General features: G+C 34.2%; 1 protein-coding gene across 7 annotated transcripts in view; it reads right to left on the bottom strand.

Annotated features, from left to right (window-relative positions):
* Window positions 1-12,736, bottom strand: part of RUNDC3B (RUN domain containing 3B) — a 130,603-nt gene that overhangs the window by 63,944 nt on the left and 53,923 nt on the right. For all 7 annotated transcript variants that reach the window (XM_044386260.3, XM_044386266.3, XM_026504935.4 and 4 more), the window contains one exon: window positions 4,533-4,618. In XM_044386260.3, the coding sequence (XP_044242195.1) occupies window positions 4,533-4,618 (86 nt within the window). The remainder of the gene's footprint in view (window positions 1-4,532; window positions 4,619-12,736) is intronic.

The following is a 12,736-nucleotide window of genomic DNA, read 5'->3' as shown; positions in this document are numbered from 1 at the left end:
AAGACAGTTCTGGAGTAAAGTAGCGAGTTCCTTCTTTAGTAGACACCTGCTGCTGCTGCTGCTGCTGGAACACACCCATTTTATCTTCATTCTCTATTTCTAATTGTGCAGGTGTGTCTGCTTCACTGATGGGCTGCCTTTCAAGTGGGAATCTGATCTGCCTCATAGACAAACCCTGTGGTACACAGAGGCTTTCGTTAGTTTGCTTAGTGTTCTAGGCCTCCTAATTTACACTGCACCACGGAACCATCCTGGCCCACCACGTGCCAATTAGTATGATTATTTTTCTCAGTCTTGACTTCTGCCTTGGGCTTTTCATCCACCGTGGAGAATTTCGGAGTCTCCTCGGCTGCCACTTCACAAAGGAGATACCAGGTCATCCACACTGAGTGAGCACACAAGCAAGTATCAGTAGTAGCAGAAGCAGCACTTCATTTCTTTGTATGGCTGAAGGTCATTCCACTGCATGGAATACACATTATTTATTCATTCATTCATCAGTTGATGGGACATTTAGGTTGTTTCCACTTTTTGGCTATTATGAATAATGCTACTATGAACATTTGTATAGACACTTTTCATGAACACATGTTCAATTCTCTTGGAAATACATATACGTACATATATAGGAGTCCCGTGCAAGGTCATATGGTAAATCTATGTTTAACCTTTTGAGGAATTGCCGGACTGTTTTTCAAAGGGGCTGCGCATCATTCTGCTTTTCTACTATCAATGTATGAGGGTTTCAATTTTTCCAGATCCTTGCCAATACTTGTTATTATGTGTTTGATTTTAGCCATCCTAGTGGGTGTGCAGTAGCATCACAGTGTGGTTTTGATTTGCAATTTCCTGATGGTTAATGAATACTGAGCATCTTTTATGTGTTTATTGGTCAGCTGTATATCTTTGGAAAAATGCCTATTCAGTTCTTTGCCTATTTTAAAATGTTTTTTTATTTCTAAGTTGTAACAGTTCTTTATTTATATTCTAGATAGAAGTCTCTTATCAGACATAGGCTTTGCAAACATTTTCTCCCATTCTTTGGGTCATCTTTTCACTTTCTTGATGGTATTCTTCAAAGCACAAAGTTTTAAAATTTGATTATGTCCATTTATCTATTTTTTTCTTTTGTGGCTTGTGTATTTGGTATTATATCCAGGAAACTATTCTTAATCCAAGGTAATGAAGATTTACATTTATGTTTTCCTCTAAGAATTTTCCATGTAAGTCAGATCCATTTTCAGTAATTTTTGTATATGCCAGGAGGCAGCAGTATACAAGCAACTTTTACTAATGTTTTTCATCTTAATAATGTAAAACTTTTAAATAGATTCGGATTCCAAAAGTCCTTCTTAGCTCTTGAAAGATATATTAATTTTTCACTATCTACTTTTCTATAAGTGAGAAAGTATTATCAACTCCTTTTTCACTCTGTGAGAGCTCAGTAATTTTTGAAGTTTTTTTTATACTCTACTCCTTCCTTCTCTTAGTCCTACTATAACATCAAGAAAATTGATATTTCTTCTGAGCACAACTTTTGTCATTATAAATTAAGTACTGTGGTACAGTTGTAAAGTAACAAACACATCTCCATAAAACTAATTTTATCTCTTCTTTGTATTTTCCATATTTGCTACTTCAAATTCTTATCAGAATGTTTTCAATCTTGTTTCAAGTGTCATATTTGTGTTTCTTAGCTTAACTTTTCTAATTATTTTTCAGTCTGTGGGTGGGGACAAATTAAAACTTGGAGCAAATTAATTCAGTTTCCACCTTACCTACTTTACCTTATTCTCTATTTCTCAATATTCCCAGTAAACTACCAAAACAATTCCCCACTATTCTTTTCTTTTTCTTTCTTTCTTTCTTTTTTTTTTTAGCTTGGATTCGAATCTCAAGTCCACCAACCATCCAACCCTGGCTATTTCCCAGTAACACCTCAATCCCTAAACAATGAAACTCTGCAAGGGTTGTTTTCAATTGTTCACTAAGACATCCTCCACCTTATAAAAATAAAAAAATCACTTGAATTTCTCTAATACTATGGAGCCACATGATGTACTCCTACCAGAGGATTTACTGTATTTCTCATCCCCATACTTCTTCCACCCAATCTTATCCTTGGATTTCCACTGATTAGTATTCTCAAGCTTGCCTGTCTTAGCTCATGTAGCTCCTCCTTCTGTCCTGGGGTAAACACTTTGTATCACCATTTTAGTCATTACTCTTAATCTTTGAAGAGTAGAACAAGAAGAAATCACTTGATTCAGAAACTCTCAAGATTCCTAAAGGATCAGAGATCATTTCTCATTGTTCTACAAGTACTTATATCAGGCAGCATCCAGACAAAAGGTAAGGTGTAACTATTCTTCCCAAAAGTTTGCTTGTATTTTACAAACCTTATCTTCCAAATAATAGATACGCTTTGGCTAGAGGTTCACAATTAAGTTTACTTATAAATTAAGAAGTTTCTTTGGTTTGATTTCAGTAAAAAAAAAAAAACAAAACAAAAAAAAACAGTGTAAATAGTTAAAAACAAAAAAGGGAAGACTTTGCAACTGTGTTTTTCAGTTAACTCCTGAAATGAGAATTCTGAAATAACTCCTTACTTCATTTCCTGGGAATTAGAGCCATTATATTCACATTTAAATACTATGTGTGTGTATATATATAAACATTATATATTCGCATGTATGTGTGTAAAAACACTTCTTAAGCCATGTTTCTGTTTGAATAATATATGCTTATATATTGTTACTAGTGTATTGTTACTTCATGGACTTTTTTGAGCTGAATCATTTCCTTTTTACCAAAAAGGACAGCTAATACTTCAGAACAAGGCAAAAAGCATTTCCCTTTAAATATTTGAACTACTCATTCTAAAAATAATCTATTCAAGAATTATTTCCACCCCACCCAATTATCTAAGAAACAAGAGTAACAACTTAGATTATTAGTGCTTTAATTTTTACTCAGAAGACTACCATAACTTTAATGCAACCTTGTTATTGCACCGGAGATGATTATTGTATAAATTTGAATTTGATTTCATTAATTTAGGATTTTTGGGTTTGATCTATGAGATTCCGGTACTATTATTTTCAAACATTCAGTATCCTTAATATTTAGTATCTTTCATAATTAAACTCATTTACTGGTGACAACAAATAGAAGAAACAGATTTTTCATTTCATGAAGTTCATTTCAAACATCTAAGAGATAATCATCATTTCACTGCCCACCTTTGGAAATATCCCTAAAGAATCATATTGCTATAAAAAGAATTCAATAATTATATATCAAATAATTATGTGCCATGATAGAGGTGCTGGTTAATGATGTGGCCGCAATCATTTTGTAGTATGTAAGTATATCAAACCAACATGCGTACCTTAAACTTACACAGTATGTCAATTATATCTAAGTAAAGTGGGAAACAAAACAAACAAAAAAAGAATGCACCGTAATAAATGCCCAGATTTTCTCAAAATCCAAAATGCCAAATACGGTGTTAATTTCCAAAGTCATGGAAATTAAGATTCCAGATATACGACTTCTTTACCTATGGACCTAATTTCCTCTATCAAAACTGCTTTATTGTTGTCACTCTCTTCTTCTCTTTCACAAATATGCTTTATGAGGTAGAAATCAGTAGGGTAATCTAGAAGCGTCTAAGGCAGTGTGGTCCAACAGAAGCTTATGCAGCTGTGCTGTGCAGTTTGGTAGCCGCACATGTCTACTGAACACCTAAAATGTGATATATGGCAACTGAAGGAGTGATTTAGTCATTTTACTTACTCTTAATGAATATTACTTTACATAGTGGCATGTGGTTAGTGGCCAATGTGTTAAAGAGTACATGTTTAAAGTATTGAAATTATTGAATGTTTTCATTTACAGATACTTTTGAAATGGAGAAAAGTGGTTTCTTTAACAAAAGCTATAAACAGAGATTAGTAGACCAGGATTTTATAGGAATGCCTGTTGTCCTGATATGTTTTTTACTACCACTGTAAAAAAATACTAAAGTCCTGTTTTTCACATGGCACAGCATGTCATCTCTTAGGTGAACATAACCTAAGAAAAACAACACTGGTATAGGCTGTCCTAAAAAGACAAGTGAGCGATCGTTAGTTACATATACGAATTAAAACTAAGAAATAAAATGTGGAAAAAGGAAGAATGCTATAGGAATTTCATGGTTAGACTTTCCTTCAAAGTAATTGGTCATGGAAAAGTCTGTGGAAAGAATGAAAATTTCAAGTATTAAAAGTGTAAGAAACAGAAATGATTCAGAGAAAAGATATTCTAGGCATAATGTGAAGCCTGAAAAGATAAACCCAAGTGGATGTATGTTTAGCTGATGAATGGCATTTTCCTGAGAAGACAGTGGATTTACCTAAGTAGTGCAAAAAAGAGGAAATAAAATAGTTGAGGACTTTAGAAAGGAATGAATCTTCATTCCGTTTTTATTTCTAATCTTTAGGTGACTGTTTTAAATACATATTTGAAAATCAAAAGGCCATTTAAACCTGGTTGTTTTGAAGTCTCTCAGAGCTGTAGAGATGTATTCAGATAAATGCTTTTCCATGAGTGCTACTCTGATCCAGGCTCTACCCTACAAGGAAGAAGAAAGAATCAAATGTGAAAAAAAAAATTACAAGTTAAAGAAATATTTTGCCCACTGTGTCATAAAAAATATAAGCATTTTAATATGTAAAGAACTCAGTCAAAATATACATTTGATAAAGGCTAAAAAATATTTAAGTAGATAAGAACAGGTAAATTTTGATTACATATAGTATACCTTTGTTTCTCTAGAGATATAGGATACAGTATATCATACTAACCTTCTGTCCTCGGAAGGGACATAACTATGAATATTGGATCAGAGATTTCTTTTTGTAACTTTCTACCTCAATGCCCAAATCAACATGCTAATTAAAATGAGTTCCCTTATAAAACATGAACAGAGTCCATTCTCCTAAAAAAAAAAAAAAATTTAATTGCTGTCACTCCATTTAAGAAAATGTCCCACCTATCCTTCCAGAGGGAGGTTTTAGATAACTAATAATGAACCAAATTTCATTATTTATCATCCATCCAAATCATGAATTACTGAGTTTGCACCCAGGACATTCTAAAAACTATTACTGAATATTAAGATGGAAAAAAAATGCACAGCAAAATTACTCAGAACCATATTCTAGCAGAAACAAAGAAACAGACAATTCTGACTAAATGTGAATAATTTAATTTTACTTTTGAAAGGGGTAATATCATTCAATAATTGAGACAAACCAATTCATTTTTTTAATAATCCAAAGCATTTCCCCTGGACTCTTTGTTTAGAATGAAAGAATATTAGAGGTCATATTTGTAATGAGAATTTTTTGATTCGCTTACTTTCATTTTCACTCAGCTCTCCCACAAAACTCCAGAAAATCCGTGAAGATTAAGGAGATATAAAATCAAAACACTGCAATGGCAGTTGAGAATAAAGGTGACACTAATCAATATATATGATGGTCAACTACCCATCTGGAGGAAAAAAAAGCATTCTTTAGAAATGTCTACAACTCTAGTGAATTTACCAAACTTCTGGATGGGAAGGATCAAAAAGCAGTCAATCTAGACAGTGGTAAAACCTGACCAACTAGAAGCAGTAGTATTGTTGGGAAACAAAGGAATGATAGGGGTGTGATTAGCATGGCAGTCAATTTGCCCATCAAGCTTAAAAGCCCTTTTAGCTTGCACAGTGCTCAGTCCATTGTTTCTGCAGAGTAAGTCTTAGGGAACCTACAATTAGCTGTGGCTGACCTAACAGGAAGGAAGAGACGAACCATTGGTCAGAAATCCCGAGTTTCTCTCTTGAAATTTCCTTTGAAAGACAAGGAGGCTGGTAGTGGTGGCTTGAATCAAAAGGCTAAGATTTCACCAGAGCAGAAGCTGGGAAAGTTGCTCTCTAGAGAAAGTTAGACACAGGAGACTGTGCTATTGCTAGATAAGAAATGTGGAGAAAGTCCTGCTTCCTGATTTATTAATTTCAATCCATGCAAAACTGGGCTGCACCTAATTTCCTGTCTTTGGATTTTTGTGGAATTCTCTATTACATTGTAATAATACACTGCGCTAATTTCAACGGTTTCTTTTCTTTCAACAAAAGAACCTTTACTAGAACAGAAGATAAACAGACATAAATGTTGTTGGGGCCACGAGGTGGGGAAGTCAAAAAACCAGTTTAAGATTTTAGACTTTATCAGTTGGGTAATGGTGAACCACTTAATGTTTTGTTTTTTTTCCTCCAGAGGCACAAATATTCATTTCTTTATCACTGAAGATTTTTGAAAAATAAATAAATAAAAAGCAGGCAATGCTTCTTAAGGCTGTAATTAATATATACTTGGCTCTGTTTTAAGATACAGTAAGATATTTATATACATTAAGATATTTAATCTTCCGGGGGCACCTGGATGGCTCAGTCAGTTAAGTGTCTAACTCTTGATTTCAGCCCAGGTCAGGATCTCAGGGTTTAAAGACTGAGCCCCCTTTCGGCTCTGTGCTCATCCGGGAGTCTGCTTGAGAGTCTCATTCTCCTTGCCCCTCCCCCTGCTCATGTTCTTGCTCTCTCTCAAATAAAGTAATAAATCTTAAAACAAACAAACTAAAAAAAAAGATATTTAACCTTCCCAAGAATTGTTAGGTTACAGTACTATTCCTACTTTTCTCTATGAAGAAACAAAAAATAGACAAATCAAGAAGATAGGAAACATCTCACCACCAAACCAACCAACCTAATTGAATAAAAACCTATATACCCTACTTTCCCCCTGTTTCAGGGGATAAACTGTAATCATTTAAGAGAACAAAAAGACAAATTACAGAGTAGGCAAAGATATCTGCACTACATGCATCTGACGAAAGACTCATTTTTAAAATACAAATAATTCTTACAAATCCATAAGAATAAATTTAAAATGGGGTCTGCAAGGGGAAGACTTCAACTATAGATTCAATTTCTCTAGTGGATATCAGAATATTCAGATGTTTTTTTCCTTTTTATGTTAGTTTGAGAATTTTTTTCAAAGAATTTTCCCATTTCATCCAAATTTTAAAATTTATAGGTATGAAGTTATTCATAATATCCTTTTAGGATTTTTAATGCCTATAGGGTCTACAGGGTTGTTTGGCCTCTTCTTTATTCCTGATATTGGTAATTTATAATCTCTCTTTTTCTCTTTATGAATAGTCTTGCTAGAAGCTTAGCAATTGTGTTAATCTTTTTAAAACCACCAAGTTTTTTAGTTGATTTTCTTCTAGTGTACATTTTTTTCATTTAATTCAATTTTTGCTCATTATTTCTTTCCTTCTTTTTGAGTATATTACTTTGTTTAAATAACTTTTCAGATGAAAACTATGATCCCTGATTTTTAGCCTTTAGTCTTTTTTTTTATATACATAAGAGCCTATATTTAAGCCTATTTTCCTCTAAGCACAAGTTTTTACATGTTATATTTTCACTGTCACTACTTTCCACATAATTTTTCAATTTTAGCTGTAATTGCTTCTTCCATCTGTGAGTTATTCAGACGTCCTTCTCAATGATGGCTCACATAAGCATTTTCTGGTTATCTTCTTGTTATTAATTATAGCTTAATTCCATTGTCGTTAGAGAACACACTTTAGGTTATTTCAATCTGAAATTCATGGAGATGAATTACAACTCAGCCAAGGATCAATTTTTGTGTAGGTTCTATGTTTGGTATAACTGAATATTTTGTAGTTTTCTATTTAAACTTTATTATATACTCCAGTTCTCTGGTACTACTAGTCTTTATTTATATTTTCTACTATAGTTACTTAAAAGTTCATTATCTGCATCTCCCATAGGTCTGTTTCAGTTTTCTTTTTTATATTTCTTAGTTTTGGTCACTTGATCTTGTTTCTTGATACGTGTAGTGGTTTTTGATTGAATACTGGACATTGCATATAAAAGTTTGTAGCTGCACTAACACTACCTTTCCTTAGAATAGATTTCTTTTTCTTCGAGTAGGCAAGGAGTGTACTTGAAAATCACTTTGCACTATTTAAGGGCACCACTTTTAGGCCTTTTTTGAGCTGGTCTTCATCTGAATTTCCCTTACTCCCAACGTAGAGCCTTTTTAGGATCTCAAATAAAAGCCTACAGTACTTAACAGGGCCCCTCCAACGTGTTTGACCTTGAACTCTAACTTCTGTCTCTCCAGAACAAGACTGTGAAATCTTCAGTCAGCTTTTTTTAGCCTCCTACCTGCTGCTTTCAGCTTGGTTAATGAAACTTCTGCTCTGTGCTTAAGGTGGCTTAGAGCTGGCAAACAGCTCATAGGAAAACTGCATGTATAACCTCAGACACATATGTCTGCTGTTCTCTCAATATATTAAGTCCTGGTAAAAAAAAAAACCCAGAGATCTCTGATTAGACTCTATACCAATGATGTGAACAGACAAATGCCCTTAGGCTAAAAGCCAAGATGAATGTAGGGCTCACCTCAAGTACTATCCTTCTCTCCAGTACTGTGGCTACTGCAGTCCTCATACCTTTGTTGTTCTCTTAGGTCTTAAATTTGTTGCTTTGCATATTTTATCCAACCTTTACAGCTGTTCTTGGCAGAAGGGTTGCTCTGATATAAGCTATTCTGTCATCACTAGAAGCAGAAACTGGTTCATTTCTCACCTCTAGGATCATCTGGGTTTTTTGACTCTAGTTATATCCTTCTAACATGACTCTCTCTCTCTCCCTATGCCTGCCCCATACTGCACTTGGTGGATCTTTTTGAAAAGTCAATTAGATTATAGTACTCTATCATTTAAAAAAAAAAACTAAAAGAAAGAAACCCTTAAGTACCTCCTCATTGAACTGAGAAAAATATCTCAACTGTTAATATACCTTGTTTCCTCTGTTCACTATTTGCACAGCACATTTCCTCCCATAATTCACATCCTGGCTCAAATGTGATTGTCTCACATAAGCCTTTTCTACCTACACTGTCTAAAAGAGTGCTTTCTTTCACCACTCTGTTCACTTTCTAATCTCTTAAACTGTTTCATTTTTTCATGGCCCCATAGATTATATTACATATATATTTGTTACATTACTAAAATATAACATACATAACATTTGTTCTCTGCCATCTTTTCACCAGTGTCACTGTATCATCAGTATTTATAACAGTTTCTAGCACACAGCAGGTACTCAATATATACTTGTTGAATACTTGGAGAAAATTCAAGTAGATAAGTAACTTGCTCATTGCTAATAGGCATTAGAGGCAACAGTGACAAGTGGGGAAAAGGAATAATATGAGGAAAATGGCATTTTATAAAGACTCATAGGAAGTTAGTATTTAAAATGGAGAGAGTATAAGACAAATGGGCAGAATGAGAATACGTCTAGTTTCTGCCTGAGAAACTTTCTTTATTTTTAAAGCTTCCCAAATATGTCTGACACTCTTCCAGGTTTGGAACCATCACAACGGAAGTCTAAGGATAGGAAACAAGTGGTGGTTTAAAGAGATAGATAGATTTGTGAGTTAGTAATAGAGAATAATCATAAAAATGGCATCTTCACAAATCTATACCTTACCGTAAAGTTCTAGTATTTGATCACTCTGGTGTATCCGTGATTAATAACCCCTCTGACCCCACCTTAGCCTCTTTCCATAGAAAATTTGGCTCACCTGCCTCTAAGAAAAAGCAGTGACTAAGTCAGCTTTTGAACAAAGGAAAAAGTGAACAAGAGGATGACACCCCGAAAAGACCAGGAGGGATTAGGGATTTCTGTCCTAAGAATGTGTTAAGGACTACATTCACAGTGCTGACATGGTACAGGTGCTCAATAAAAATTTATCTGATGAAAAGATGCATGAATATATGAATGACTGATGTGATCAGCATATTCTGAAATTGGTCTAATACATTAAACTCAAGAACAGAACAAATGTACAGGGTAAGCAACCACAAACCAGGAAAGCCTAACTCAGCCACAAACGAGAGCTGTTCTTAAAAACAAAGAAAAAGAAAAAACTTCGTAAGACAAGCAGGAAGGCATGAAGAACTCAAGAACAGCACAAAGCTTATATTCCAGAGGCCAAAACCAACAACAAAAACGAAAGGAGGAAAAGGATTTCTTGAGCTTGAAATCCATGGGAATACTAAGAAAATTCAATGGAAATATCTGTAAAATAAATAACAGTAGTAATCAAGGATCCAATTAGGGGAGTTTCTGTCAGAAATCATACATTATGCTTATAAGTAATCAGCCCAATAACAGATGGGAAAGGTGGGTGTGTTCAGAAGGGAGTGAAATGCCTGCTGAGATGAAGTTAGGTTTCTTAGAGTGCTAATTCTAATCTGAAACTTAAATAAGAAATCCCATGGGGTGCCTGGGTGGCTCAGTTGGTTAAGCATCTGCCTTTGGCTCAGGTCATGATCTCAGGGTCTTGGGATCAAGCCTTGCAGTGGGCTCCCTGCTCAGAGGGGAGTCTGCTCACTCTCCCTCTGCTCCTCTCCCTTGCTCATGCTCTCTCTCTCTCTCAAATAAATAAAACCTAAAAAAAAAAAAGAAATCCCGTATACAGAAATCGATTCCCAGAACGTCTGCATATTGTGGAAAAAATGGCTGCCAATGTATCTGAGATGTGAGATGGAAAGATTACGGACATGATCTTCAATTCAAATATTCTATTCCATTGTTAGGCTTTGTTTAAGCCCTAGAAAATAGGCTCAGCTGCTCATGGACTGAGCAAAGAAAGGGACTGTCAGCATTTCACAGATCTCAGCTTAGTGATTAAGTATCAGATCTCCCATGGTGGCAAGTTTCTATGATGTGAATCTAAATTGTACAGTAGTTCTAGGACACAGACAATCCTGATTCAATCAAAACTAAATTTAAAGAATGTTTCTATACTGAATTAGTCATTCTCTGTAAGGTATCTTGTCTTCCACTGCTTAAAATGTCATCCACATAGCCCTAAAGGTATAATCAAAGGTATTCTGCTTCTTACATAGAATTCAAAAATGGAGATCTGTTTGGGTCCCAAGTGTATGGAGTTGCACATTGTTTAGCAGGTAAATTTGGTGCTGTGGTTCTGTTTTCACAAGTGTCAAGGCTGAATGAGATGGATACTATATAGGCTACTGGTCACTCTAGAAAGCAGCTCAAAGGCTCAGTAAACCAGCCATCTGAAGTATTTACTTAATCCTTCAATTCTGACAGTTGGCAGGTGTGATTTACTGAGTAGATTAAGTACTTTGCTCTACCCACTGCAATGAATAAAGACAGAAGTAATCTTTGCTTGCAGACTTTTCCCAGCATCGCCAGGCACATCATAGACCTCTCTTTCCCCACTAAATGGAATCTGTTTGAGGCCTCAGCCAAACAAAGATATAAAAGCAGGATTTGGAACATGATTGTTCTGTGATATTTTCATACTCAACACTGTTTTTCTGGGTTTTTTGTTTGTTTGTTTGTTTTTGTTTTTTTACAGAATAAGTATTAACTCTCTCTGCTGGGCAGCATCTTGTAACATAGGGCTTAGTCCCAAAAGTCTCATTAAGAAAGGTGGTCAGCTGGGGTTTGCATTTCTGTGCTCCACCCAGATCCAAATGCTACATTTCTAATGTTTGTTAGCTTCTCAATTACCTTTTGTATTTTGGTATATGCTAGTTCTATAAATATATTCTCTCCTATGTTGAAGGGGCTTAAAATACACTTGTCATGTTAATTCCTCCTTCTTTTAATTTGAAAATAAGAAAATAAAGTGTATGTGCCACCTGGAGTACTTTCTATTTGCATAGACTTGATTCATTCAAATTATAGTTTGCCTTTTAATCTTAACCTACAGAAACCAAGATAGTATTCTTAAACCAGAAGGAAAACATAAAAGGAAAAATGATATAAACTCAAAGGAGATGCAAAGGAGAATTCAGATTGCACATTTTTTAAGCCTGTAGTCAATCAATTAGAAAGTAAATAAATGCATAAAGTCAAGAGTTTGAGAAAATAGAGGCTAAAGGACTACTGTGACAATATTATGTTTAAGAAGAAAGTTGTTAATATAAAACACAAGATTTAGACATCTATAAGAAAAAATATTTTTAAAAATCTAGCTATGATTGACTTAAAAATGAAGGCATTTGGCTTGAAAAAGTGTGAATCTAAAAAAGTTAGAAAGCACTGAAACCGAAAGTTAACTGTTGCTCACAGCCCTCTGGTTAGATTGGCAGAAGGAAGTGAAGGAGGGAGCAGCAGTTTTAGACAGTGAACTCTATGGCTTTAGTCTTCACAAGGTGATAAAAATCATAGCTATCAACTTTACCCAAAAATATACTTCCACATTATAAATTTAGAAATGGTTAAGTATATTTCTAATCTTCTCACTAAATTTAAATATTATAAATCTTTTTTTAAAACTTATTCAGTTTTTGTTTTACAAAATATTTAATTTCAATATACCTTTATCAATTTTACTAACCAATAATTTTCCAGAAGAAAAAATATCCTAAATAAAAATAGATGCAGGAACAATAAACTCGGAAACTATACTTTTTAAAGATGATTGTTATACTTTCATTTATTATAGACACATAATTTGTAAGTTTGTAACTATGAAATAATGAATTATGTCTTGATCTTAAAACTGTACATTATCTATTTTCAATCTATACTTTCTACTTAGGTTTCATTCTGTAATTCTTA

Source organism: Ursus arctos, unplaced genomic scaffold, assembly GCF_023065955.2.
Source record: "Ursus arctos isolate Adak ecotype North America unplaced genomic scaffold, UrsArc2.0 scaffold_3, whole genome shotgun sequence".
Taxonomy (NCBI): Eukaryota; Metazoa; Chordata; class Mammalia; order Carnivora; family Ursidae; genus Ursus; species Ursus arctos.
The sequence above is the reverse complement of the archived record's forward strand: the minus strand, read 5'-3'. Positions and strand labels throughout refer to the sequence as shown.